This window comes from Mustela erminea, chromosome 9 (assembly GCF_009829155.1).
Source record: "Mustela erminea isolate mMusErm1 chromosome 9, mMusErm1.Pri, whole genome shotgun sequence".
NCBI lineage: Eukaryota > Metazoa > Chordata > Mammalia > Carnivora > Mustelidae > Mustela > Mustela erminea.
In genome coordinates, this window is record NC_045622.1 from 96,809,235 (window position 1) to 96,837,122 (window position 27,888).

A 27,888-nucleotide genomic window follows, 5' to 3' on the forward strand; every position below is an offset into this window, starting at 1 on the left:
TTACAAATCATAATACAATCAATAACATTGGCTAGTTTACACACATGCAAGCGTTTGTCTAGGATAAATTCACCAAAAGTTCAAATGCTGGGTCAAAGGCAGTATTTTTATTTATTTACTTTTTTTTTAGGAAAGCTAGAGGGGAATCTAGGGAAGGTTTGAGTTACACGTCTCCTGGGCAGGATGGGCTTGTAATGCTGGCTCGGGATGTCTCTTCTCATGCTTTTATGTTTACTTGTCTTTAAAAAAGCACCCTTCGACAGCAAATAACAAAACACACTTTTCTGCCTTATATGAAAACAATGTGGGAGACAGACCTACTGCTGTGGAAGCAAGTGTTTGATGGGAAGTTAAAATGCTATAAATTCTTTTTTTTCCTGTACTTAATTTTTCAAGGTTAATTTTGATGGTTAAGAGATAGGTACCAGAGGGGCGCCTGGTGGTTCAGCTGGTTAAATGTCCAACTTCAGAGGCGCCTGGGTGGCTCAGTGGGTTAAGCCTCTGCCTTCGGCTCAGGTGATGATCTCAGGGTCCTAGGATCAAGCCCCACATCGGGCTCTCTGCTCAGCAGGGAGCCTGCTTCCCCCTCTCTCTCTGCCTGCCTCTCTGCCTACTTGTGATCTCTCTGTCAAATAAATAAATAAAATTTAAAAAAAAATGTCCAACTTCGGCTTGGGTCATGACTGGGGATCCTCGGAGAGAGCCCCATGTTGGGCTGTGAGCTCAGTGGGAAGTCTGTTTCTCCCTCTCTCTCTGCCCCTCTTTCTGCTTGTTCTCTCTCTCTCTCTCAAATAAATAGAATCTTTAAAGAAAAAAGTCATCTAATTAAAAAAAAAAAAAAAAGACTGGGGACACCTGGGTGGCTCAGTCAGTTAAGTATCCACCTTTAGCTCAGGTCATGATCCCAGCATCCTGGGATCAGTCCATCATCCAGCACCCTGCTCAGCAGGGAGCCTGCTTCTCCCTCTACCCGCCACTCCCCCTGCTTGTGCTCACTCTTTCTGACAAATCCATGACTAAAATCTTTCAAAATAAATAAATAAATAATGAAAAAAGATTTGTTCTGAAAAGAAAGTCACCACAACTAAATACACACTGAGTCAAAAACCCTTGTGACTCCCCTATAGACACTAATAAATAGTGTCATATAATAACCTAAAATTGGGATGCCTGGGTGGCTCAGTAAGTTAAGCGTCTGCGTTCAGCTCAGGTCATGATCCCAGGGTCCTGGGATCAAGCCCTGCATCGAGCTTGGCATTGGACTCCCCAAACCCTAACCCTAAACTTGCTCAGCAGGGAGCCTACTTCTCCCTACCCCCCTGCTCCCTCTCTCTGTCAAATAAATATACAAAAATCCTTTAAAAATTTTTTAAATTAATTACCTAAAATTGACATTAAAAGCCCTTAAATTGGGGTGCCTCAGTGGGTTAAGCCTCTGCCTTCGGATCAGTTCATAATCTCAGGGTCCTGGGATGGAGCCCCGCATCGGGCTCTCTGCTCAGCAGGGAGCCTGCTTACCGCCCCCCTGCCTGCCTCTCTGTCTACTTGTGATTTCTCTCTCTTTCTGTCAAATAAATAAAAAAGTCTTAAAAAAAAAAAAGAGGTTTAAAAGCCCTTAAATTATAAGTAATGTTGAAAATGACGTCTCTCTCATATCTTAGCTCATTGGAAAAAAAAACAGACAATTTATTTGGATTTTATAGCATAAGTGCACAGGAATTTTTGACTCTCTTCTTTTGATGTCAGAGGAGTTGTCTTTTTTTTTTTTTTTTACTGAGTTATAGCCGACACATACTATTATACTAGTTTTAGTGGTACCGTATTTTAAGTCTTGAGATAGATAGACATATTGTTGTATCGTCCTAATCAAAATTGTACCAACCTACCCTCTTCCCACCAGCAGCATATGACATTGCTGTTCCCCACGCCGCTGGACGAGTGGGCAGCTCTGTGGAGGGACAGAGTGGCCAGGCAGGCCTGGGCGGTGGACGGCCAGGCAGCCCTGTGGCCTCACTGGGCTGGGCGGGCTGCCGAGGGGGTAGGCATGGTGCTAGTGCAATCTCAGGGTGAGCAGGCAACAGGAAACGTGGGGGCTGAGTCCTAGAAGCTGAGTCCACAGAGGGAGACATGACCCCTGACCTCGCAGACCCCTTAACCTCTGCCTCAGAGAACTCGAAAAGAAGGGACTGACACACACATACCCCCACCCCACCCCCCACTTTCCCAGCAACCGGCCCCTCACGGGGAGTGACAGAGGTGTGGGAAAACTCGGGCCTCAGACCCAGAGCTGGGAAAGTTGACCAAAAAGAGCTGAGCCTGTGTACAGAAATGGCCGTCTTGCAACTTCCTCTCACAGTTGAGACACTGGGAGAGGCTCCTTGGGCCGCAGCCTGCGTTGCTTGGGTCGCTGTGAGCTCCGCAGCTCTGGGCAGAGCACTGGGCCGGCTCTTGAGTGCACGAGGACCTCTGGCAAGACCCCTGGCCTCACTGGGCCTGTTCTTGAGCAGGAAAGACAGGGATGAGCTCGTACTTAGGAGTGTTTCCTTGCAGGCTGGCAGGGGCGAGCCCTTCAGGAAGAGTGACGGGCCTGCTGAGGAGGAGGGTGGGCGGGCCAGCCTCGCAGACAAGGGGCTATTTGAAGAAACTCTGGAAGGGAGCGAGGCAGCGAGCTAAGCAGACACCTGGGCGAAGAGCTCCAGGCAGGGACCCTGGGCTGCACAAAGTGTGAGCCGGGGAACAGCAGGGCACTGGTGGAAGGGGAGGGGAGAGGCTGGCGGCCGGGGCAGGTGGGGCCCGAGAGGAAAACCCTGAGGACATTCCATTCGGACTGAGTGAGACCCAGGGGACATGGCAGGCAGGATATCTTCTCTCTGATTCGCATCTGAAGCTGGTGCCATTATCTTCCCTCGGGTGCAGATGAAGACAGTGAGGCCCCGAAGTGGCCTTTGCCCCAGACGTCCTGCCTCAGCCCCCCTGTGGCACAGGCGAGGCCTCCCCCCAGGGCTGCCCGAGACCCCAGCCCCAACCCACAGCAGGCGCTCAGGAGGTGCTCGTGGGCCCCCACAGAGGGGAAAGAGCCGGCCTGGGTTGAGCCCCTGGGGTCTCCTGGCGTTCACTCCGCCCACCCTCACTTGGTCCTGTGAGGCAGGCATTTCTTCCCGGGGCTACTGCACAGACCGGGGAAACGAGGCTCAGGTGGCTGGGGGTGCACCCAAGGACACACAACTGGTGAGTGGGTGGGAGGTGACTGCAGTGGCCTCGGGCCACTGTCCCTACCTCAAGTTTCTCCCCTGGGTATTTCCCTACTTAAAAATCATCCTTAATTCTCGCTTGTCCACAGGCTGCAAGACAAAGCTCTGAGGCCTTTGCGGGAGCCCCTAGCACCCAGGGTCCGCCTGATTTTCCACCCTCCCCCACCCACGTGGGCCAGCCCCACCCCCACCTCCAGCCAGAAGACACGACTCAACATTCCCAGAACCTCTTTCTCAATCTCCCAGACCTTGCTCACGGGCCCACCCCTTCCACACCCTAAGGCCTCGGACTCTCACGGGCTCTCCTCCTCCTCAGTCTCTCCTGTGCCCCCCGAGACACACCCTTCCCGTTTACCTCCGTCTCTCCCCACCCTCACCCCCACCTCCACCCCCGCCAGTCTCTCCTCTCACCCTGTGCAGTGCCCCACTACTGGGCCAGCTCCCCAGCCCCGGCAGCCAAGAGGCACAGCTCTCCAGAGTAGCCCAACCTCTTCCGAGGCCTGAATCTCGGCCACCTCTCCTCACCCCGTCTCCTGCTGACCAGGGCTGCAGACCGGGAGCTCACCTCCTGGCCACATCACTCAGCCTCCGGCACCTCAAACCCACCGCCACCCACAGCGACTTCCTTCTGCTCACCACGGGCCGCCCCCCCCCACACCCCTGCCCTGCTCGCTCACTGAGGACGGCACGGCTTCCCCTCCAGGCGCGGACCCCCTCCTCAGTGGATTCCCTTCCACGGTCCTCTTCTATCTAGGTACCCCCGGATCCTTCTTCAGGGTTGGCTCTGTGGCCTCTGCGCAAGTTCCTTCCCCAGAGGGAAGCTCCGACAACTCAGTTCTATAGAGGGAGCAACAGGACCCACTTCCCAGAACTGGCCAAAGCACTGAAAGAGAGAATTTGTGTCAGTCTTTACCTGATACACAGAAGGGTTCATTCAGCTCCCATTCCCCTCACTGGCCTCCACACACACTTAGGAGTGTGGTTCTGGAGACCTCGATAGGAATTCTGTCCCTGCCCTTCATTCTCTGTGTGGCGGAGAGCAAGTCACTTCTCAGGGCCTCAGTGTCCCCACCTGTAAAATGGGGACAATGTTTGGCCACACCTCACAGGGGTGTGAGAATTCGGATAGAAAGTATGATGTTCACGGGCCCTGTGCATGCCCGGTGTCCCTCCAGCGGGAGGAAGGCTCAGCCCTGTCCCTGAGGGCTCGGGTTCCCAGCAGAGCTCCTCCACAGCCTCCTTGGGAAAACAGAAATGTGGGGACCTGGGGAACGAGGAAGCCGATGGGGCTAAGCCCCAAGATAGCCATGCCTCTCCCTCCTCTGCCCCAAGACACTTGGCTCTCACCCTCCCTGAGTGAGCAACCAGCTCCTGGGAAGAGAAAGCCAGACAGAAAAGCAGCCCAGGTCTGGAGCAGGGACCCTGTGATGGGGGAGGGGGCCTTTTGAAAAGAAAAAGGAAAGGTAATAATTATACAGCAGCCATCGTGGGCCCAGCACACTGGATCTTTACAGCAAGGCTATAGGACGGGGACGATCTCCATTTCACAGAGGAGAAATGGGGCTCAGAGTGGACACTCTTCCAGGTCACAGGGCAGAAGGCCAGACTCTGGATTGGACCCAGGCTTGTCTCACCCCAAAGCCCGCGCTCTCAGCCCAAAGCTACCCAGTGTATATGCCATGAGCCCTTGGGAAGGGGTCTCTATGCATATGATGGGAGGCTCCTGGGGGGTGTAGTGGTGGGGGGCAACTTGGACTTCAGAGCTGTGAGACCCAAGGCCGGTTTAAGGATGTCCAGGGGTCTCAGGTGGGGGTGTGGACAACCCAGGGTGCAGAGCAGAAGGCACGGGGCCTGGAAGGAGTTAACTGCATGAGGGGCCTGAGTGAATCAGAGGCTCCGCAGGCTGCGATGGAAATTCCCTGTGCATGGCGTGTGGTCACCCAGAAAAGGGAAATGGTGCTTTTCGGAGCAGGGGATGGCGGGGGCTGGAGCCCGGGAGCAGACGCCTGGCCGGGTGGGGCTGGCGAGGGTGTTGTGACCAAAGACTCCTGGCCTCAGGCTCTACTTAGGCCCTGGGTGGGAAAAGGGTGGCGAGGAGCCTCCAGACCAGGCCAAGCCTGGCCATTCTATGGAGTGCCCATGGGCTCTGAGGGATGGGTAGGAGTTCACCAGGCCCAGAGGAAGGAAGGGCACTCAGGCCGTGGGAACTGTTGGCACCAAAGCATAGGGGTGTGACTCAGCATGAGAGTCTGTCCCCCATGCTTTTTCTGGGGAACTCTTTCCTGTCCTTCGGGGCCCATCCCAAGTGCTACCCCTTCCCACCCCAGGAAGCGACATCTCTCCCTTTTCATGTCCCAAGGCCCCAGCTTCCTTCTGGGAGCTCTCCGAATTCTGTAACTCAGCTGCCTTCTCCACAGGGCGGTGGCCAGGGGGCCCCGTCCTAGCTTTAGAGACAGCGTGCCCCCCAGCTTAGAGTTGGCACCGAGTGGGTGCTCAGTGTTTATGAAATGACAGTTCCACAGAAGAGGACTCTGACACTCAGGAAGGTTAGGAACGCATTTAGCCAGCCGGCTCTGACTGATCTGGGGTCGGGGCAGGGCTTTTGCCTCACCAGGGACTTGGTGGGAGAGAAGAAACAGGACAGGCTCTTCCCTCAGAGCCAGGCAGGAGCCCTGAGCACAGAGAACCTGGCCACGGGTGGCCGTTTCTGACAACCTTGCCGGTCCAGAGCCTGCTCCTCTCTCAAGGACTAGGCCGGCCCTACTCCTGCCTTGTCACAGCGCTGGGAGCTGTCTGTCCTGCCACCAGGGAGACTGGGGTAGGAGAGATTGCAAGCAGTCAGGCAGGGAGACAAGGGGCTTGCTCTTGAATCTGAATCCAGGCATGTTCTAGCTGTGTCGCCTTGCACACCTGAGCCTTGCTTTCCACTTAATGGTGGAGGCAGAGCGGAACAGGCTTGTTTCTAGGGTCAGAAGGAACGAGCTAGTGTAAACTGTGAAGCTCTGCACCAGTGGGAGGGAGTCTGTCTGTTACGGGTAATGAGCGTTGATTATGTGGCCTGTCGTCTCTCCTGGGGACAGTCTCCGGCTGCAGGGCCCTCCGGTTCCTAAGTAGGCTGTGCTGTGGCCTCAGGCCCAGGGTCCGTCTGTCCCAGTCCAGTCTGCTCTGCACCGCATGAGGGATTGTGCTCCCACCAGCCCAGAGAGTGAGCGGGAAACTCAGCACAAGGAGAGTCGCAGCTGGGTCCCCTTGTCCAGAAGGATGCCCGCTGAGATCCCAGGTGCCCAGAGTGTCCCTGAGGCGCCCAGGCTCCCTGGTTCCTGTGGAGGGTAAGGGCGCCCAGAGAAGCCGGCCTCAGGAGGACGGACGGCCAGCATGGTGGCGGCCATTGGCATTGGAGCTCTTCCAAGAGCAAGGGGAACTGAGAAGTGTGGGAATGTGCCTGGCGCAGCCCGGGGGAGCTGGGTGCGGGAGGGAGGGGCTGCTCGCAGGACTCCAGACCACCTGGGTCCTGGGAGGGCATAAAAGAAGAAGGGGACCCTCTGGCCAGTGACTGTGGGGTTGGGGGTCACCAAGAGGTGTTTGCAGGTTGTCGACACGAAGCTGGCCAGGCCTCGGGAGGCTGGGGAGTTGTGTGGAGAAGGAAAGAGGAAGCCATGGGGAGAGGGGGGTGGGACTGCCGGGGATGGAGTGGGGGTGGGGGCTGGGGGCCTGGAGCCACGGCGCCACCACTTCACTTCTCCCGGTTTCGGTTTGTAAATAGCTGCTGGCCCCAAGCAGGCGGGATGGGCCCTGCCCCAGCTGTGGCCTGAGTCCAGGAGGCCCAGGTCTGAGTAGCTGCCGATGCTCAGGCCCTGGGTTTGAGGACCCCAGGAGGCAGGGAGGCTGGCCTGGCTTTTGGCCTGGGTGGGCAGGTTTGGTGGGCCCAGCACTGGGCAGCCCCGACCTGTGGTCACTGAGGTAATGCAGCTGGGACAGAACTTGATGACTTGGCCACACGGGGCTTATTTATAACTGGGCCTCCGTGGGCAGAAGCAGCTGCTGAGCCGCCAACTCAGCACTTGGGCTGGCCCGGGCCACCAAGGCAGGGGACAGAGCAGTGGGGGCTAGGCCGGCCTGAAGGCCCCTCCGACTGGGCCGCAGGGTCTTGCGATCTCCAAGGCCTTGCTGGCTGGAACCAGTCCTTGTCCTTTCTGGGCTGCCCAGGCCTCGAGGTTTAGGGGTTCTACATGCAAGGTGGGTGTCTCAGAACCTCCTAGACCGAGAGGGTGTTGCGATTCAGTCAGTGGACTGGTCAATTCCCCGGGGGCTCAAGCCTTGGCCTCCAAGCAACTCTTCCCTTGGCCTGCAAAGCAACTCTTTGCCCAGAAGTCGGGCGCTGTCAGCAAACTCAACAAGAAGCAGAGTCATCTCCCCACCCCTTCTTGCAATCGCTGGGCTTAAAAACAAAACAAGACACATTCGGGAAGAGGGCAATGCCAGCGCCCAAGGCCTGGCCTTCATGGTGGAGGCTGTCAGAGGAGGAAAGACGTGGGGCCCTCCTGAGGCTCCCATGTTACCCCACCCATCTCCTTCTTGGGCAGGAAGCCCTGGCCTTGCGCACCCCCCACCCCCGCTCCAAAAGACCACTTATCTTTCTTCTGAGTAAGAACCTGAGGGAGGCCATCAGTCCCCTTCCCAAGGTTTGCAGAAATAAAGAGGTTCCTAAAATCTCCCCCGCGACACACAGCTTTGAATCCTCCCGATCAACCCTGTCACCTACTGCTCTCTGTCCCATCAACACCCTGTCTCCCAAAGTTCGTCCCGGCCTTCCCATCTCCAAGCCTTGTTCCAGTCTGGCCCCCTGCCTGGCATGCCCCTTCCTTCCCCCGAGTCTCTCCAAGACCCCTCTCTGTCAGGGCCTATGCCAAGCCCTGCTCTGGGACTCCCAGCCTCAGTGCTCGCCTGTCTCCAAAGCAGAGGCTCCTGAAATATAAAATTCAAGGGTCATGTCAGAATTGGAGCAGAAATGGGTGACAGATTTTAGATCGGGGGTGCCACAATCACTACACAAAAGAGGAAGCTAATGCCTGGCGTGGGTCAGGGATGGCCAAAGGCACTCCGTGAGCAAAGGACAGAGCTGAGACCAAAACTATGCACCCTGACTCCTGGCCTAGAGCTCTGACCCCCAGACCTCTGACTTCCCAGGCCCCAGCTTCGCCTTGCGTGACGGCCCCGCCCAGCCCCTTCCACTTGGTCAACGCTCTTGGGGATGGGAGGGATGGGGACCTGGTGTGGGGGCACCTTGGGCCATCCATCCCCCAGGTCTGGGCCCCGGGATGGCAGGCCTGCTTAGGCCCCTCTGGGCAGGGTCGGGGTACCCGGCCCAGAGCCACCCGGGGCCGCAGCTGCCCTGTTTCCACATCGGCAATAGCAAGTCCGGCGCCTGAGAAAACAGGAAGCGCCCAGTCACCACAGGAAGCGTGTGTGCGCAGCCTCCCCACCCCCCGCCCATTGCAAAACGCCAACAGCCCCATTACCACAGGCACCACACAGTGGCGGGCAGAAACGCTCTGGCCGCCAGGCCTCCTGAAGAACTGGACAGAAAGACTCCAGCCCTCACTGGCCTGGGCCAGGCCACAGGGTGAATGTCCAGCTGTGGCCTCGAGGAGCCCACGGTCTCCTAGGGTTCACGCCTCATGCCTTACTCTGGATTCTCAGCCTAGTCCCAGGCCGGCCTATGCTAGGCCTGCTTTGGCCATCATTAAATCAGAATACGGGGTGAGGGGTCATAGGGAAGCCATTCATCTGACCTGGAGGCTGGTGCTGGAGGACTCCGGGCCTGGCCTTCAGACCCTGACAGGGTCTGAACCCCAAGCCTCGCTGAGGCAGTTGGCCTAGATCCCGCCACCACCACCACCCCGCCCCCCGCCCCAGGGAGCCATCTGCTGTCAAGTCCACACCTGCCACACCCTCTGCCCAGCCCCAGCCCTTCCCAACCTCAACCTTGCTGGCCCCTGGGGTCCTGCCTAGGCTAGCCCTTAGGAGACCTGGGCCTTTCCTCATCCCGCCCTGTCCGCCCGGACTCACCTCCCATTTCTGGCCACCCGGCCTCAACCCCTGGAAGGAGATGGGAGTGCAGCAACGCTGAGGCCCCGCGCCTGGGGAGGCCTGTGCTCCTCCAGCCCCGGGGACAGCAAGGAAAAGAGAAGAGAGCAGAGCATTTCATGGCTATAATAAATCAAAGGGGGAAGTCAGAGCAGGAGAAATAAGAAACTTCCCTACCCTGGGCACAGGGACCTGCCGGGCAGCCGCCCCTGGCTCCCCACGGCCTTCCCTCCTCCCTCCTGCTTCCCTGGCCAGGGCCCAGATCTGGTACTCGCTCCTCAGGCCTAGGGACCCCACCTGCCCAGAGACCTCCTGGGCACCTGGCAACGCTGTGCACCCCCGGGTGCCTCTAGGGTTGGGGCCTCAGTTTCCTTCTCAGGGACACAGACATCCCTGGGGCATGGGCTGGTTTGGAGACAGAACGGTCAGGCTGCCCAGCAGAGAGGGCTGAATGAAGACGGCCGGTGCCCCTCCGGACAGGACAAAGGGATCAAGGAGATGAAGGGAAGGCGCGGCGTTCTGGGAATTCCTAGTGGACAGCCGGGCTTGGCGGGACAGGTGTCTGTGAGATCAGACAGGAAGGCCAAGGCAAGACGCAGGAATGCAGAGCAGAGCGGGGGCTCGGCAGGGCCCGGGATCCCACTGAGCCTCTGAGATCACGCTGCTTCACTCACAACCTCGTCAGGCAGATAAGATGAGAAAGAGGCCGTGACTGCTGGGAGCCCAGGCTACAGAGCCAGACAGATGGGACAACACGCAGTGCATGACCCTGGCCAAGTGACCTCACCTCCTGCCCTCAGTTTCCCTACTTGGAAAATGCCTACCTTGAAAATCTGTAAAGAAAGACAAAGGAAGTCATGGAATGGGGCCTCGGGGAGCTGGTGGGGCCTGCATCCTACAGGGGCTGCCACTCCCATCTCCTCCCAGAAGCACCCACTTCCTCCCTCCTTTCCCCTTCACCTGCCCGAGGAGGGGTGAGAACCTCCACTCCCTGCTCTTCTCTGCACCCCAGGGCCCCTGGCCTCGCTCTGACCTGTCCTGATTTGGGAGAGTGTTAGATTTGGGGTTCCCAGCCCTACCCCAAGGCACTCCCTCTGTGAGAGAGACCTTGGAAACCCAAACTCGCGCCTTGGCAGGACTCCCCTCTGCTGTTCACACACCTCCGGCTGTCACACAACACCCCACTTCCCCCGGCAGACAGCCACATGGGTCTGAACCACCTGGGGCATTCACGAGGGGCTTAACATCTCATCATCCTCACAGCTGCGGGTCTCTTGCCCCCACTTCAAATATGGGAAAGCTGAGGCTCAAAGCGGAGGAAGGTCAGCTGGCCAGAAAGGAGCAGCTCTGAGCAGGAGAGCTCAGTTCTGTCCGCTAACCCGGTGGAAATCCTGTGCAGACCATGAGGCAGAACAGCAGCCTTTTGTTTGCAGAAAGACTTTGAGCCTTTTGGGGGGTCACTGCTGCCCAGACCCCGTGGTCACAGCCTCACCCCAGCTCCTCTGGCCCTGTCTCCCTCACCAGAGTCTCGAGCTTCTCCTGTTCCAGGTTGTCAGACGTCGGGGTTGGAAAAAGTCCAGACGCGCGTGCCCATGAGAGCAGAGAGATTAGGGAAGCAGAAAAGGGGAGCAGTTCCCCGAATCAAGCCAAATGCTCTCTGTGGCTCCCCACCCTACGCATGCACACGTAGCAGGGGCGCTTAACTGCCTGGGGAGAAAGCCCCAGGGGAGACGTGTTCCCCCGTAGTTAGAAGCAAGGCGTTGGTGCCAGATATTTGTGGGTTTAAATCTCAGCTCTACGACAGAGTCCATCCCTGGGTAAGGGACTTAACCCCAGGACAGAGAGAAGAATGCCTCTCCTGGCTTGGAGATTTCACAGAAGGGAAGTTTGTTTCTAAAAGCCAAGGGCTTGGGGCACCTGGGTGGCTCAGTGGTTTAAGCCCCTGCCTTCAGCTCAGGTCATGATCTCAGGGTCCTGGGATTGAGCCCCACATAGGGATCTTTGCTCAGTGAGAAGCCTGCTTCCCCCTCTCTCTCTGTGTGCCTCTCTGCCTACTTGTGATCTCTCTGTCAAATAAATAAATAAAATCGTTAAAAATAGATAAATAAATACAAGCCAAAGGCTCAGTCCCCCTTCATGCATGGTCTCAGGTAGCTTCGTAACGGCTCTATTATTATTCCTCCCATTTTACAGCTGAGGAGTCTGAGGTGAACGAGTCTTCCCCAGGTCACACAGCCAAGCAGGGGCTTGAATCCCAGTCCCAAGTGACTGTAAGTCAGAAGCATTTACACCACCTCAGAGGGGTCCCCCTTCCTGCTCTCCTAGGAACTGTTGTTCTCTGCCACCGCCAGCCCACAGGGTAGGGGGCCCTGAGTGACAAGTTCAACCATGACGGGCTGGCCCTGCCCTACTGTGGTGCAGTCCCGGAATGGCTGACTGCCCTTGCTCCTGGGCTGGGCTTGCGGACGGCTTCCTGGGCACACAAGGGGCTGGGACCAGCTGCAGCAGGGACTCCTCCAGGCGGCTCCCCGGCCATATTGTTTGGGGCCACCCTACCCTGTAACCAGGATGGGCGCCTGACCGTCTGCCATGGAGGGGTGTAAGTCCTTCTAGGGGGCCTGCTGGTAAGGCAACCAAAGGGAGAAGCTGGACTTGAGCTTCTCTCTTGTTGAGGCACTTTCCCAGGCCCTGCGAGAGGTCTCAGCAAATCTGTATTGTGACTTTGTAGTCTTTTTTCTTCAAAAGGACCTCAAATTGTATAAGCATGGTATAGCTCTGTAGAAGCCAGAGCTAGGGCTCTATGAAACCTAGCTCTGTCCCCAGGCTGTGGACCGTGGAAAGAGTTCCATCCTCCTCTTCATCTGTATTGTGTGACCTTAGGCGAGACCCCACTTTCCCATCTATGCAAGGGGGATGAAGCCTGGCGTTAGGCGGGTACAGCAGGGGCAATGAGAAGGGCTCAGGTTACTCATCCTTTACCAAAGGCTCAAATTCTCCGAGGGCTTTCACCAGCCTGTACTTGTTCCATCTCCAACAGCCCGGCGGAGTAAGCGGAGCCTCCTGACCCCGCTTTCCAGCTGAGAAAGGGAGGCTGGGAACTGAAGGCGCAGGCCGGAGCCCCTCCCTCCATGCACTCCCCCAAACCCCGACCCCAGGGTCTGCACCCAGGATGGCGAGCCCGGCGTGGGAGGAGTGGGGAACGGAGGATGCGGGGACCGCGCGCAGGAGGCAGGGGGAGGAGGCGACGTCCCGCACTGTCTCACCGCAGGACCGACCTCGGCGCTTATCTGCTTGGGCAGCTTCCGCCCCCCCCCCAGCCCAGCCCCCCGCCGCAAGCCGGGCCCCCGCCCCCCGCCTCCGGAGGGCCCGCCGGGTGGCGGGGAGGGGCCCTCCCCCGTCGCCCGCCCCTAGGGAGCCCCGAGCTGCAGCGGGCCGCTGCCCGGCCGAGCGGAGAGGAGCGCGGCCCCCAGGTGAGGAGCCGGAAGCGATCAATAACGCCGGGGCGGGGGGAGACTGGGGGAACGGGGGGGGGGGGCGCGGGGGGGTCACCGGCGCGGGGAGGCCTCCTGGCTCCAGCCCGCCGCCCTGGCCTCCCCTGCCCACGCTGGGAGGGGGGCCGCGAGGGTAGAGGAGCGGGGTTTCCCAAAGCCGCGGGAGCAGGAGGAGCGGCGGGTGGGAGGGTGGGCCGGTCTACGCAGGTTTCTGAGGGACTCGAGCCCCCCACCCACACGCCCGCGCGCGCGCGCACTAGCAACGCCCACGGGCGCCCCTGGCACAGATGTGGGAGGGAAGAGAGAAGTGGAGACACCTTGGAGAAAGTGAAAAGCCAGCCACAAAACAAAACAAAAACAAGAACAAAAACGGGAGGAGACGCCCGCCACGTGCGACCGGCAAAGTTCAAGCATCACAAATACATAAAGAACTTTTGGAAGCCCACGGGGGGGTGGGGAGGAGAAATAGGGAATCCGTCAGAAAAATTGCTAAAAGACCTGAACGGGCATTTTTAAGAAGAGGAGGCACACGTGTTCGGTGACCGTCTGAGGGATGCTCCCGCTCATTGGTGTTGAAGGAACCTCAAGGACGACCAGGGTGAGATGCTCTTTGACACCACTGGGAGGGCTTAAACGACCCAGCCCGGCAGCACCAAGTGTTGGAGAGGTGATGGAGCCGTGCAGTCTGGTGGGGGGGGGGGGGGGGGTATTGCTAGTCAGCGGCTTTGTAACCACTAGAGAGAACAATCTGGCCTTATCTTATAAAGCGGAGGCCCAGCAGATCCATACCCCACCCCACCCCAGGCATAAAAGAGAGACCTTGGCAGGTGCTCCAAGAAACCCTGGGCTAGAACGTTCAAAGCTGCCCCCCCCTTTTTTTAGTTAACACATAATATATTATTGGTTTCAGGGGTACAGATCTGTGATTCATCAGTCTAACACAATTCACAGGGCTCACCATACCTTCCCCAGTGTCCATCATCCAGCGACCCCATTCCCCCTCCCCAGCAATCCTCAATTTGTTTCCTGAGATTAAAAGTCTCTCATGGTTTGTCTCCCTCTCCGATTTCGTCTTGTTTCATTTTTTCCCTATAGCAAAAGTCTCAAAGTCACCCAAAAGTCCACCAACAAGAGATTGGGCAAATAAATTCCAGTGGATCCGTCCACACATGGTTCAGCAGTTCCAAATGAACCAATTTCACATAATAACATGAATGAATCTTACTTGATTCATTGCCTTGAGTGAAAAAGCCAGTCCCAGAAAACAAATACTTGCCCTTCCTGTGAAGTTCAAAATCCAGCCAAACCGTATCTCTACAAATAGCAAGATTGGTTCCTTCCTTCTAATACTTTTGTTATTAGGAGATGACAGAAGACTTAAGAGTAAGTCTGAGAATTCAGGAGAACTGGTAGAAAAAAAAAAATTTAGTTGGTTTACCAGATATCAAAGCAATATGTAAAAATAATTTGCCTTCCTGTGGGCTATCAATAAATCATCCAGAATGTAATGCGTATTATCCTATTCAAAATAGCTGCAAAAATATAAGATACTTTAAAGCAAATATTAATAATTATGCAGGTCCTAAATGAAAACAATTGTAAAACTCACTGAATAATGTAAAAGAGAACCATATAACAACTTTTATTTCCCTTAGTTTTAAAAAAGAGCCAAGTGGAGCCTGAGTGGAGCGTGTGACTCTTGATCTTGGGGTTGTACAATCAAATTCCACATTGGATGTAAAGATTACTTAAAAATATAATCTTTAGGGTGCCTGTGTGGCTCAGTTTTTAAATGTCTGCCTTCGGCTGGGGTCATGATCCCATGGTTCTGGGCCCAGAGGGAAGCCTGCCTCTCCCACGCCCCCTGCTTGTGTTCCCTCTCTTGCTGTGTCTCTCTCTGTCAAATAAATAAATAAAATCTTAAAAACAAATAAATAAGTAAATAAATTCTCTAAAAATCAATCAATCAATAAGCCAATCTTGTCTTTCCTTCCAGAAGCCCACAGGGCAGGCGGGAATGCAGGAGACCGGGCTAAGAACCCCAAAGACACACAACACTGAGGGCCTTCAGCCTGGACAGATTCAGAAAGCTTCAGGGAGGAGCAGGCTTGTAAACGTGCTAGATTTCAATCAATAGACAGCAGAAGGGGAAGAACATGCCAGGCCCGCCAGGGGATGGGAAAGGGGTTGTAAAGGGGGTTATAAAGGCAGAGAGGCCGGACAGAAAGTAGTGAGGCTTGGCTGCGCATGGGCTGCCTGGGAAGGGTTGCTAGGGGAAAGGGGGGTTGCTATGGAGTTGCTGGGGCCTCATCTGGCCAGGGCTCAGGATTCGGAGGAGAGCTAAGGCTACTCTAGGAAGAATGACTTGAGAGAGGGTTAAGATCAGGGGTACCCCAGGGGGAGGCTTGGTATGGAGAGGTGGAGCCTGAATCCATTGTAAGAGCATCCTTATTTCAGCTGTGACCTTGGGCAAGGTGATCCCGGCCCTGAACCTCAGATGCCTTTTTACAGAGGTTGCTGCCCGCCAGTGGACTCCATGGAAAGCCCTGAGAAGGAGGCCCACATTCTGGAAGCAGAGAAAATGTGCATCAACCCCCAGCCTAGCGCATCTAGCACTGCACTCCTGGAGGAGGGGTAAGATTGTCATAACATTGGCAATGCTCGGCCGTGATGGTCTTGCAGTGACCGGCTCCTCCTCAGGCCCGGGCCCAGGGGCAATCCTACCTTCTGGAAATAGAGGGCTGAGACCTGGTGGCTGAAAAAGCCCCCACTAAAGAGACCAGAGCCAGGAAGAATGTGTTAAATTCAGACCCAGCGAAGTCAGAGAAATGGGTCTGCAGCCCCCTCCCCACAGTCAGACATCTCCCTGCTAATCATGTCCAAGCACTGTCTAGGCTCAGCTGGCCTGCTAAAGCTTTTCTGCTCAGTGCCTCAATCCAGAATGTCCCTGAGGCCCCCACACCGTTTGATAAATGCATTGGAAAACGCTCATCTGGGCTCAGCAAGGAGAGGAGAGAGGATGGTCCCCATCTTGTGTCTCTAATGTATTCTAATGTATCTGTCCATTGCTGTAGCATTTTTTTTTTCTTTTCCTTTTTTTTAGAGGGGTGGGAGGGGCAGAAGGAGAGAGAGAGCATTCGAAGCAGGCTCCACACCTAGCGTAGAGCCCCACTCAGGGCTCGATCTCATGACCCTGAGATCATGACCTGAGCTGAAATCAAGAGTCAGACCCTTAACCAACTGAGCCGTCTAGGTGTCCCTGTAACGTTTTCTTTTTTTTTTCCCCCCTATTTTCTTTATACCCGTGTATTCACACGTATAAATAATAACAACATCTAAGCCCCAAGTAGAACTTCTCATATGCTAGGCATAGTTCTAAGTGCTCTGTAGGTATTCATTCATTTACTCCTCACAACAATCTGATACAGTAATTCATTTTACAGATGAGCAAACTGAGGCATAGGAAGTCAAGCAGTTCTTTTAAAAGAGTTTTATTTATTTATTTGAGAGAGATAGAGAGAGCTTGTGTGCACATGTGCACATGTATGAGCAGGGGGAGAGGCAAAGAGGGAGGAAGAGAGAAGGGGAAAAAAATCTGAAGCAGACTCTTAGCTGAGCATGGAGCCCAATGTGGGGCTCAATCTCACGACCCTGAGATCATGACCTAAGCTGAAACCCACTCAGACCCTCCACCGACTAAGCCACCCAAATGCCCCAGGAAGTCAAATAATTTGCTCCAGGAAGTCTGGTGCCAGAATCTGATTATCTTAACAAAAAAGCTAGGAGGCCATAACATACACACACACATATGAGATTTTATATACACACAAATTTATATATAAATTTGCATAATTATGTAAATGTTATTATATTCATATTTTAAATTTTTCCTTTAAAATTTTCTCCCGCCCCAGGTGCGTGGGTGGCTCAGGCAGTTAAGCATCTGCCTTTGGCTCAAGTCATGATCCTGGGGTCCTGGGATAGAGTCCCATGTCAGGCTCTCTGCTCGGCAGGTAGCCTGCTTCTTCTTTTCCTCCCCACTCTTGCTCTCTGTCTGTCACTATCTCTGTCTCTCTCAAATAAATAAAATCTTTTAAAAAAATAAATATTTTAGGGCGCCTGGGTGGCTCAGTGGTTAAGCCGCTGCCTTCGGCTCAGGTCATGATCTCAGGGTCCTGGGATTGAGTCCTGCATCGGGCTCTCTGCTCAGCAGGGAGCCTGCTTCCTCCTCTCTCTCTCTCTCTGCATGCCTCTCTGCCTACTTGTGATTTCTCTCTGTCAAATAAATAAATAAAATCTTTAAAAAAAATAATAAAAAATAAATAAATAAATAAATAAATAAATAAATAAATATTTTTCCTCCCCCAATCATGGAATCCATGTTATCACCCAATGTATGATTTTCTATATCTTTTATTTATACTTATGTATTTATTTATACTTATATATACTGATACCTGTAATAACATGTACTTATACACGGTTTCTTTTGTCATTTTTTTTTTAAGTAGGCTTCATGCCCAAGTGGAGCCCAACGTGGGACTTGAACTCACAACCCTTAGATCAAGACCAGAGCTAAGATCAAGAGTCAAACGCTCAACTGACTGAGCCAACCAGACACCCCCTTTTTGTTATTGTTTTAAAATAATAGATTGGGGCACCTGGGTGGCTCAGTAGGTTGGGTGTCTGCCTTCAGCTCAGGTCATGATCTCAGAATCCTGGGATGGAGCCCCACAACTGCTCTGCAGGGAGCCTGCTCTCTCTCTCTCTCTGTCTACCCCTCTGCCTACTTGTGCTCTCTCTCTCTCTCTGTCAAATAAATAAATAAAACATTTTTTAAAAATAGTAGATCATGTTAAATAAATCATTTCTGCACATTTCTTTTCTCATTCATCTTGACTTGGAAGCCCCTGGCAGATCTAATTCACTGTTCCTAACAGCCACACACCAGGCCACCCACCATGTCTTCCTATCTGGTCCTCCCTGCTCGAGGTCCTCCTCTAGAGTCCCCCAATGTGCCCCTTTCTTGACTCTATTAGGGCAAGTGAGAGGAAAGGACAGTGAGAAGACAGTCAGTGACATTTCAGGCTGGGTCTTGCCCACCCTCTTGTGGTGGCCCGCAGCCCTCAGCCCCCAACCCCCAGCCCCCAGAGGCAGGAATGCTGACTATGTTATTGTGAAATCATTTGTATATTGTGAAGTGCTTTGCATACCATGGAGTGATTTGCATACAGGGTTGGAGGGATAGCATCTTTGAGATCCCAGAGCAGTATCCCTGATTGTCTTCCTCCCGTTGCAAAGGAACCAACCCAGGGCTTCCACTTCAGAATGCTTCAAGCCCAGGAGGGTGTTCTGGCAGACCTATGGGCCAGGTGTGCTGAGGCGGACATGAGGCTTCCAGAGGAAAGCTGATCCCACCTGGAGGGACTTGGGTGGGGCGGTCTAAGAAGGGCAGACACTGGAGTGTGAAGTGGAACAGGGAAGCAGGTGCAGTATGTGAGAGCCTAGGGTGCCCGCAGAGCCCCCAGGAGGCGAGAGCAACCCAGGACAGTTGAAGGGAGCTACCATGGGAGACACAGGAAGTTCAGAGGCTTGGAGACTCCCATTCCGGGGCAGTCTCTGCCCAAGTCCCCACATGCCCCATCCTGAACACTATACAGTCTTGCCTGATTTCCAGAGAAAGATGCAAAATGGAACCTCCAAGTCAGACTCCCACCCCCTAAAAGTGACAGGTGCTGTCACATGCTCTGGGTTCAGGGACACCCAGATTCAAACAGGGCTCTGTCCTCTGTGCCACTGTGCGGCCCTGGGCTAACGGTACGCTTCTCAGTGGAATCAAAGGATTCAGCGAAACAGTGCAAACGGAGTGAATGGCACATAGTAGGGCTCGTTAAATAATGCTACTGTTTGCTGCCCTAGTCTGAGGTCAGGCCTGGCTTCCTCCTGCTGAGGAAAGCCCAAGCGAGAGCTCCCCCAGGTTTGGGGTTCCGAGCAGCAGTGTCAAGACACCATGCATTGGACCCCAAAGGGTTACAAGCCCTTACAAAGGCCTGAGGTTCCCAGTGAAAAACCAAAGCATAAAAATAATTCGATGAGTAAGAATAAAATTCCCTCTTCTGAGGTTCCCGGGGCCAGGCCCCTCCCTGCGGCAGGCACTTCCCCTTTCCCTTGCTCATGGAGGAGCCAGGCAGGTTGACTCAGAGCTGGAGCGCTCAAGCCAGGAACCCACCCGAACCCGGCCGGCAGCCGAGCGCGCCCCCGTGCGGCCGCGGGCGGAACTGCGGCCCGAGAGAGGAAGCGGCGGCCAGACCCGCAAGCCCAGCCACCCAGCCGCTCGCGGTCCCTGCGGGGCCGCCGCCCCCGCCCTCCCCAGAGGGGCTGAGCGCCTTGCCTCTGGGGCTCCCACTTCCGCCCGGCCCTCCGCACCGCCCCGCGGCCGCCCGGGCGGAAGTGCGCTGGCCTCCCGGGTCCCCCACGGCCGAGAGGCGGAAGCGCGCTGCGACCGCCGCTCCCCTCCGACCCCGCGGCGCGCGGCGCGTCGGGTTCCGGACAGGTCCCGTGTGACGTGGCCGCGCGCCGGGGGCGGCTCCGGGCTGGGGGCCGGGAGGCCGAGTCGGGCGGGGCAGACCCGGGGCGGGGCGCGGCGCCGCTGCTGGATGGCCGGGGCCGCCCGGAGCGCCGCCGCCGCCGCCGCCGCACGGTGAGTGACCGCCCGACCCTCGGGGGCCCGCGCCCGGACCGATCCCGCCGACCCCCGGCCCCTCCGGCCCCAGACAGACCCTGGTCTCTGGCCCCCCTTCTGGCCCAGAGCTGAGGAGTTCAACTTCCTTGGGCTCCTCTTCTCCCCCGTCGCCCCGCACGTCGCTGCCCATCGCTCCCTCGCTTTCCCCCTCCGCGTCCATCTCCCACTCTCTGGCTCGCTCACTCCTGACTTTCTCTTGCTTTCTCCTTTCCCTCCCCTCTCTCACTCTCCGTACCCTGTTCCCCTCTCCCCAGACTGCGGTCCGGCACCTCTGCCGGCATCGCCTTGGCCTCCAAGTCTGGCCCGGCCCAGTCCTGCTTTTGGTCCCCGGGGAGCCCCAGCGAGGTTCGTCAGGGTCTCCCGTAAAGGCCGGGAGGTCCTGGACGCGGGCATCCCTCCCACCTCCATCAGAGGATGAGGAAACTGAGGCAGGGACACGCTGGCTCAAGGTCACGGCCAGATGAGGCAGGGCAGACCACATTTAAATCTCATGCCCGAGTTTCCAGATTGAACTTCTCTGTTGGTTGACTCACATCGCGGTCCTGTGATCCAGCGGCTGGGAACCTTCCTGCCACCGGTGTCCCAGGCTGCCTGCAGTGTAAGGAGGGCTTTCCCGAGCTGCCCCCATTGCCAGGCCAGGTCACCTGCCTTAGCAAGCTCTTCTCATCTTCACAGCCTGTGGGGAGGCAGTTCTCCCACCTTACAGACTAGAAAACTGAGGCCTAGAGAGGAAACTGAGGCCCAGAGAGGGGCTCCGGGGACTTGCCCACGCTTAAAGAGCTGTAGGTGCAGAGCAGAGTTTGGGCCCCGTCTCCAAAGCCCGTGCTCTGCACATCTGTGAGGCAGCTCCCTACTGAAGGATCCTTCTCTTCAGTTCTGCCTCCTGTCTGTCTGTCTGCCTCCTGTCCTGTCTCCTGGAGACAGTGGGCTCATGGCCGAGGAAGAAGCTCTGATGGTTCTGCTCTAGCTCTGCTGCTTGCTTTCCCCGGCCGCACCATCCAGTGTTGCCCATCAGGCTAGACAGTGGCAGCCCCCGTCCCCTGGGTGTCCTCACTGGAGCACATCCTGGCGGCAGAGCCTCCCCTGGCAGCTAGAGACACCCGACTGGGCTGGGCCTGCCGGTGGCTGAAGGGAACCCAGCCAGCACCTCACCCCGTCATTAGGGAAAGTTTAGCCCCAGGCAGACACGCTGACACACAGTCTGGAGCAGGCTCCGGAGGAAAAAATGTGTGGTCCTCGGGAGTGGGGTGTGGAAGAGTAGAGCCTCTTTGCTCTGTGCACCCATCACTGGGGTCCTCAGAGGCCCCGGGCAAGGCAGGCAGGAGAGTGGATGCTGTGGCCGCTTGTCTGGGGGGAGGGTTAAGATGCCACGTTTGCTGAGCAGGTGTGTGGCCAGGGGTGGCAGCTCACGTAAGAGGCCTTTGTGTTTTTCAGCACGTGGCATGCCTGGATGTCCCTGTCCTGGCGGTGGCATGGCGGGCCAGAGGCTCCTCTTCTTCACTGCTCTTGCCCTAGAGCTCCTGGGAGGGGCTGGGGCTTCCCAGCCGGCCCTCTGGAGCCGGGGGCCTGCAGCTGCCTGTCGCCTGGACAACAAGGAAAGCGAATCCTGGGGGGCCTTGCTGAGCGGGGAGAGGCTGGACACCTGGATCTGCTCCCTCCTGGGCTCCCTCATGGTGGGGCTCAGTGGGGTCTTCCCACTGCTGGTGATTCCCTTGGAGATGGGGACGATGCTGCGCTCAGAAGGTAGGTGACCCTCCTCTGGTGCTCGGGGCAGCCAGCGGCGTGGAAAACAGGGCTGCTCTTCCCGGGAGAGCGGGGTCGCATATCGCAGGACGCAGCCTTCTGGAGTGGAGGGCAGGGACAGAGCATACAGTTTCCCACCTTGTTGAGACCAGGGTGGACCAGGCTCATTTGTTCCTTCATTTCTGTATTTATTTGTTCTCGAAGAATAAAAGTTGGCAAACATTCACCAAGAAACAATATAGATTGTGGTTGGAAACATGGGTGCCAAGCCCCTTGGGTTCCATGCCTGGCTCTGCCACTCACCAGCTGGCTGGCATTGGGCAAGTTACTTCACTTTAGGCTCCCAGCCTTAAAAATGGGGATCATACTGGTACCTGCCTCATACGTGCTACTGGGGAGAAGAGAGGAGCTCATGCTGCTGGAGCACTTGGAAGGCTGCCTGGTGCTGGGGGAAGTGCCGCAGGTCCGAAGGCCCGGGGCTGGCCGTGTGCTGGAACAGAGCGCTGCCTCGCCCTTAGTGCAGAAAAGCCTTTCACCGAGGCCCCTGGGTCAGCCTTCCTGGAATACATGCAAGGCTGGTGGTGCCCCCCTCTGGGGAGGGGACCTGGGGGGTGAGGGGTTTGCCCAGGCCAGGGCAGAGGCTCTCCCTTTGCACTGCAGATGTGTCTGTGCACTGATGGGGCACAAATGACATGTCGTAATGAAAACTAAAGACTGGATGGGTAGCTCCTAAAAATGCAGGTGCCCGCTGCCCCTCCCAGGAGTACAGCGTAGCAGGTCTGGCCCCAGGCTCCAGGAATCTGGTGTTTCTGCCGCCTGCTAGGCCGGGGAACTGTTCATTCAGCAGATGGTTATGAGCACATCTGTGGCCCACGGCAGGCTGAGGGCTGGCGCCACAGCTGTGAAGAGAGCCCTCGTGGGGCCTGCCAACATGGCCTGTGCATCATCTCAACCCCTCTTAGAGTGCCCCTGCGAGGTCAGCCACGGGGGGTTAGCTCCATTTCACAAATGGGGAAACAAAGGCACCAAGGAGTTCTTTGACCAGGCTGAGGTCACACAGCCTGGAAGTGGCATCCCACTGGACCACCTGGGATCCCACTGGACCACCCAAGCGGCCTCTGCCTTCTGCGCCCATTTCTCTGGAGAGCCTCCTTCGCGCACTTCCAACTCTTGATGCTGCAAGTCTGCAAAAGTCCCCCAGTCTCTGCCACCTTTCTGAGAGTAACAGCGGCTGAGAAGAGAAAAACTCCCCCTAAAAAGAGCTTGCTGTGTGTATTGTCACTTAACTCCCACAAAGTCCCTATCGTATAACAATCATCCTGGGTTTAGAGATGGGGAAACTGAGTCCCAGAAGTAACCTGCCCTGGTCGGTTGGGGGGCTGGGGCCCGTCGGGCTCCCAAGCCCTGTCTCTTAACTACGAAGCCGCAGTGGTTCCACAGCCGTCCAGCAGGCCGTGATGTATTTCCTGCTGAGCACCCAGCTGGTGCTGGGCCTGAGGTGGTGGGGGTGATCCAGGAAGGGCCGCAGGCCAAGTCCAGCCTTCTGGAAGCTTGCTGTCTGATTGGAAAAACACAGCACCCAGTAAGCTGGGTGCGGCAGAGGTCTGCCCAGGGGCTCTGATAGGCCAGCTCGCAAGCCCCACATCTCCACATCTCCCTTTTGTAGCTGGGGCCCGCCGCCTGAAGCAGCTGCTCAGCTTTGCCTTGGGGGGACTTTTGGGCAATGTATTTCTCCACCTGCTGCCCGAGGCATGGGCCTACACATGCAGTGCCAGCCCTGGTGAGTGAGGCCAGTCAGGGGGCAGGAGGGCAGAGGGAGCTAGTGCCCATGCCTAAGGTTGGCCTAGGCCCTCCTGCTCCGCCAGAATGACAGGGAGGGGGGATCTGGGCATATGGCAGGGAACTTGCCCCGGTCCAGTTCCCCGGCCCCTGCGGGAGTCCCTGGGGCCCACCTTCCCCACCAGCCAGTCCTTCCCCTGTCACTGCCCCTGACGAGGTCCCATTCCAAATGGCCCCCCCTTCTGTGGCCCTGGCTTGGCCTGGCCTGTCAGTGCTGCCCCCTGCAGGTGGTGAGGGCCAGAGCCTGCAGCAGCAACAGCAGCTGGGACTGTGGGTCATTGCTGGCTTCCTGACCTTTCTGGCATTGGAGAAGATGTTCCTGGACAGCAAGGAGAAGGAGGGGACCAGCCAGGTGAGCCCCAAACCCCGAGGCCTGGACAGGTCAGCCTCTGTTATGTGGTGGTGTGGGAACCTGGAGACCCAGGTTCTGAGTTGAGCCCTGAAAAGAGGGTCTCTTCCCCATTCCCTTGGGGCTCTGGGAGGCCAGGCCAACTGGGAAGATCCGGGGAGTGATGACGTTGGCGCCTGCTGTGGCTTGTTCTCATAAACTGGGAGCGACAGCAGCGTGGAAGGTGGTCAGTTGAGTCGGGGCACACAGCTGACTGGGCAGGAGAGAAGTCTAGCTAGGCTGAAGTACTGTTCCCTGCCCCTGTCTCTCCATCTCTCACTCCCCTCCTGTGTCTACCCTGGCCGAGTGGGGGAACATCTAATGCCCCCTCTCCCTCCTTCTCCTGGCCCTAGGCCCCCAGCAAAGACCCCGCTGCTGCTGCCGTGCTCAGTGGAGGCCACTCTCTGGCCCAGCCGGCTGCAGAGCCCGGCGTGAGTGCCGTGGTCCGGACCATCAAAGTGAGTGGCCCACTCAGGGCCCCTTCCTCCTGCAGCGGTTCCCCACCCCCCAACTGGCAGGCCCAGCTGAACCCTGCCCGCCTGGGTCAGCCTGGCTTCCTCTTCCCTTGCGCAGGTCAGTGGCTATCTCAACCTGCTGGCCAACACCATAGACAACTTCACTCACGGGCTGGCTGTAGCTGCCAGCTTCCTTGTGAGCAAGAAGGTGAGTAGGGGTAGGGAGAGGGGGGCCCCATGCATTTCTGGTGGGAATGATGGTGCCTGCGTTAACCAGTTGGCTCGGCCTCCAAAACAGGTCTCCAGTCCATGCACTTCCCACTCCATCACCAACACCCTCATCCAGGCCCTGAGGGCTGCACGTGGCTGCCTTCTGTCCGAGCCACTGGGCTGTTCTTGTTGCAAAAGCTCCTGGTTGGGATTACATACCTCTGCCAAGCTGCTAGGCTTGGGCCCTGCCTGCTTCTAGATGCTTCTCACCCACTTCTTCCCTCTGCCCTCTCTGCCTCCTCTTGAGCTGGCCTCGCTCTTTCCCCTCTCCCGACCTCCACCTCACACTATTCCGTCTGCCTGGAATGTTCCTCCTCCCAGTCTTTGAAATCCTGGCTCCTTATCCTTCAGGCCTCGGCTGACATGCACGTCCTCAGAGAGGCCTCTGCTAACCCCTCATCTAAATGAGGCCCCTGTCACTTGTTCCCATGCCACGTGGTCCATCTCTTCCCCCACAGCACCTGCCACTGTGTAATCTTGTGGTTCTTTGTGTGTTCATTCAGTCCTCGCCTCCCCCCTCCAGACTGTTAGCTCTGTGAAGACAGGTTCCTTGTCTGCTGTGTTTCTAGTAGCTGAACGGTATCCAGCCAGAGCACCCAGCAGAGTAAATATTTGTAGACTGAGTGGACAAGTGGGTGCCTGGCCCTCGGCCCAGAACCCCACAGACTCCCTTCCCTGCAGATTGGGCTCCTGACCACCATGGCCATCCTTCTGCACGAGATCCCCCATGAGGTGTGTGCCAGAGGGTTTCCATGGCGGCAGTGTGGGCGTGGGGCTTCGGAGAGGGATTTGGGCTGGGAAGCCCTGAGTGGCAGCCTTGCGGGGCCTGGGCTTCAGAGGCCTAGAGCTGCTCAGCCCACCAGGCTGCAGCCACCATCTCAGCTGTGCTCCGGCCTCTGGGGCAGGGGGGCAGGGAATGGGGTCCCAGCCTAGGGGATGCGGGCTGGGGGGCCCAGCAGCAGGGCTGGTGCAGGGGGCTCGGTGTGCAGGTCCGTACCCGACCCCCTGGGGCCCAGAGTGATCATCTGGACCTCCCCTCAGGTGGGCGACTTTGCCATCCTGCTCCGGGCCGGCTTTGACCGATGGAGCGCAGCCAAGCTGCAGCTCTCGACGGCACTGGGGGGCCTGCTGGGCGCCTGCTTCGCCATCTGTACGCAGTCCCCCAAGGGAGTAGGTACGGGCGTGGTGGGTGGCGGTGGCAGGTGGTGGTCAGCGGAGGGGCCCCAGCCAGAGGGCATAGCTGCCCCATCCCAGTGTCCAGGCCAGGATCCGCCCCAGGTCTCCCCTGTGGGAGTGGGTGTGGTGCACACAGCTCCCCTGCGCTCCCAGCCATCAGGACTTCTCCTCCCACTGCAGAAGAGACTGTGGCCTGGATCCTGCCCTTCACCTCTGGCGGCTTTCTCTACATCGCCCTGGTGAACGTGCTGCCTGACCTCTTGGAGGAAGATGACCCGTGGTGAGTGCCCCTTGCCACCATCACTCAAGGGGCCCCTGGGAGCTCGGGGGTGGGGGCTGGTGCTTCCGGGCTGCGGCCCATCCTCAGCCCCAGCCTGAGCCTGGCCCCTTTCCCTGCAGGCGCTCCCTGCAGCAGGTGCTGCTGTTGTGCACGGGCATCGTGGTGATGGTGCTCTTCTCACTTTTCGTGGAGTGACCATCCCTGCCACCCCCCACACAGCAATAAGAGACTCGGATTCACTCTGTGACCGTGTGTGAGGCAGAGGACGAGTGCCTGAGCGCACCTCTGACCAGATCAGAGGGTGGTTTGCGTGCATGCGTGTCTGTGACCGTGACCAGAGATGTATGTGAGACCGACACTGTGATAGCACGCTGGGCCCGGGGCCTGATCCTGGCGCCTGCCCCCAGCCGCGCTGTGGTCCTGTTACCCCGTCAGCCCGCACTTCCCCCAGTGAGCAGTGAGGAATAGCAGCCCTGGTCCCAGGTGGAGGCCTCTCTCGGCCAAGAAAGACCATAGGGGGAGTGAGAACAGCCCCAGGAGCCCAGGGCTTCGGGGAGCCCAAAGCTATCTCCCTCTGGAGCACTGGGGTTCCCGGCCTTCTACTTAGGCTCCGAGCCCTGGCAGCCTGAGGGCTGAGGGTGGGAAGCCTCTCTGCTGTGTCCCTTGTCCGGGCCCTTCCTTTGCCAGTTCTAAGGCCAAAGAAAGGAGAGGCAGGTGCTCGTGTAGCCCCTCGCCCCACTCAGCACTGACGGTCCTCCCAGCCTGGGATGGAGCTGGGAGATGCTTTCCAAGACCTTTTCCTTGTGGCTGCCAGCCCTGGGCCAGCTCCTGTTCCCCTAGTAAATGCTCCCTGGCAGCGCCAGCAGCTTTCACCACCTCCAGCTGCCAAACAGCAGCCTGCAGGGCAGTAAGCAGCCCTGAGCCACACAGGCCTCCTGGTTCAGCCCAGGGACTCTGGTGCCAGACCAGGGTGCAGATAGAGATACCCCAGGGGCAGGAAGAGTGGGCCATAGCCGCCCCTCCCTGTCCAGGCCCTTTTCCCTGTCCCACTGCGGCTGAGGGTAGATTGGGGGAGGCGAGGGCTCTGCCTTGTCAGCACTCAGGAATGTGCTCTGGGAGAATGCTGAAGCCATAATCCCCAGCTATTTCCCTTGGCGGACACCCAGGTACTCAGCTGGCTCACTCCACAGCCAGGCTCAGCCCTGCTGCTCAACCATGGACGTTCTGAGAAGCGGCCATCAAGAGGGTCTGAATGGGTTTACAGCAGTTTTGCTGTGGGTCCGTTTCTATCTGTAAATATCTATTCTATAGACAATGCAAATAAATATTATATACAAACTGGCTGCCTCTCTTCTGCACACCACAGTCCCTGGTCAGGCAGGCCTTTCCTGGGCTCCCCTTGCTCCAGCCAGGCTGGTGGCTGTGTGGGTCCCCACCCCCAGGCTCAGCTGGCCACCCTGCCCATCTGGTCATCCCCAACCCCCCTCCAGCTCTTGTGCTTCACGCTCATCTGTGAACAGTTACCCTCACAGTGCTGCTCAGAACAGGGCGCAGCCGTTCGTGCTAAACCTGGCGTGTTAGCTCTGGAGCCCAGTCCCACAAGCTGGGCACCGTGCCACCGTAGCCGACATCACCCCCGGGGTGGTCGTCCTCTTTTTACAGACTTAAGAGCCAGGGGCTTCTCCCCAGCCTGTCCCAAGTAAATGGAGGAAGGGAGGTCTATCCACCAAGTCATCTCCAGCTTTGCTTCAATGAAATTGAAAAGATCATGGGGTTCTTCTTACTCTACGGATTCTCACTTCCTCTGAATGTCAAGGCTGCTGCTCCCCCACAGGGCTAGCCCAGGAAAGCGGGGAGGGAATAGTGGGATCCCACTGTGCTGAGTCAACCAGGCTGGCCAGCCGGCCTTCAGGAGCCCACAGGATAAGAACTGTCCATCAGTCCGTCCTGGAGCCCCACTCAGCGGCATGCTCAGCTGGGAGTGCCTGGCTCCGACCTGCTGGCTTGTCGGCGAAAAGGGAGCCGCCCCACCTGGCTGTGACAGTCCAAGGTCTGGGAAGCCCAGGCCTGATGGTGCCAAAGAAGGAATCCAGGGCTGTCCCCCACCCCCACCTCTCTGGGGTGGCACTGGGGCTCTTACCTATGTTGAGCCCTTCCAGGTGATAG

General features: G+C 57.2%; 2 protein-coding genes across 8 annotated transcripts; one reads left to right on the top strand and one right to left on the bottom strand.

The window, feature by feature from the left end:
• Positions 1-1,767: 1,767 nt before the first annotated feature.
• LOC116599479 lies at positions 1,768-9,456 on the bottom strand. Its single transcript, XM_032359334.1, is given in 4 exon segments — positions 1,768-2,614; positions 2,617-2,797; positions 2,799-8,216; positions 9,321-9,456. Coding segments are annotated over 3 exon segments (1,287 nt in total). The 5' UTR covers positions 3,153-8,216; positions 9,321-9,456; the 3' UTR covers positions 1,768-1,862.
• A 3,288-nt stretch (positions 9,457-12,744) lies between these two features.
• SLC39A13 (solute carrier family 39 member 13) lies at positions 12,745-27,060 on the top strand. Of its 7 annotated transcripts, none has more exons than XM_032357998.1 (11): positions 12,746-12,808; positions 15,341-15,463; positions 21,006-21,314; positions 22,981-23,094; positions 23,366-23,505; positions 23,895-23,999; positions 24,115-24,204; positions 24,948-24,998; positions 25,308-25,436; positions 25,623-25,722; positions 25,842-27,060. In XM_032357998.1, the coding sequence occupies exons 3-10, from the start codon at positions 21,014-21,016 to the stop codon at positions 25,683-25,685; spliced, it is 993 nt and encodes a 330-aa protein (XP_032213889.1). In that variant the 5' UTR covers positions 12,746-12,808; positions 15,341-15,463; positions 21,006-21,013; the 3' UTR covers positions 25,686-25,722; positions 25,842-27,060. The 7 variants fall into 7 exon arrangements, with proteins under 7 accessions (XP_032213892.1, XP_032213889.1, XP_032213887.1 ...); XM_032358000.1 differs by having other exon boundaries at positions 12,749-12,808; positions 23,381-23,505; XM_032357994.1 differs by having other exon boundaries at positions 12,791-12,808; positions 25,308-25,440.
• Positions 27,061-27,888: the final 828 nt, after the last annotated feature.

Excerpts from the sequence above, each read along its gene's own strand:
- SLC39A13 (XM_032357994.1), top strand. The coding sequence starts at position 21,014 with ATGCCTGGATGTCCCTGTCCTGGCGGTGGCATGGCGGGCCAGAGGCTC. Across the intron at positions 24,205-24,947 it reads GCTTCCTTGTGAGCAAGAAG|ATTGGGCTCCTGACCACCAT; the intron begins GTGAGTAGGGGT and ends CCTTCCCTGCAG. Across the intron at positions 25,441-25,622 it reads GCAGTCCCCCAAGGGAGTAG|AAGAGACTGTGGCCTGGATC; the intron begins GTACGGGCGTGG and ends CTCCCACTGCAG.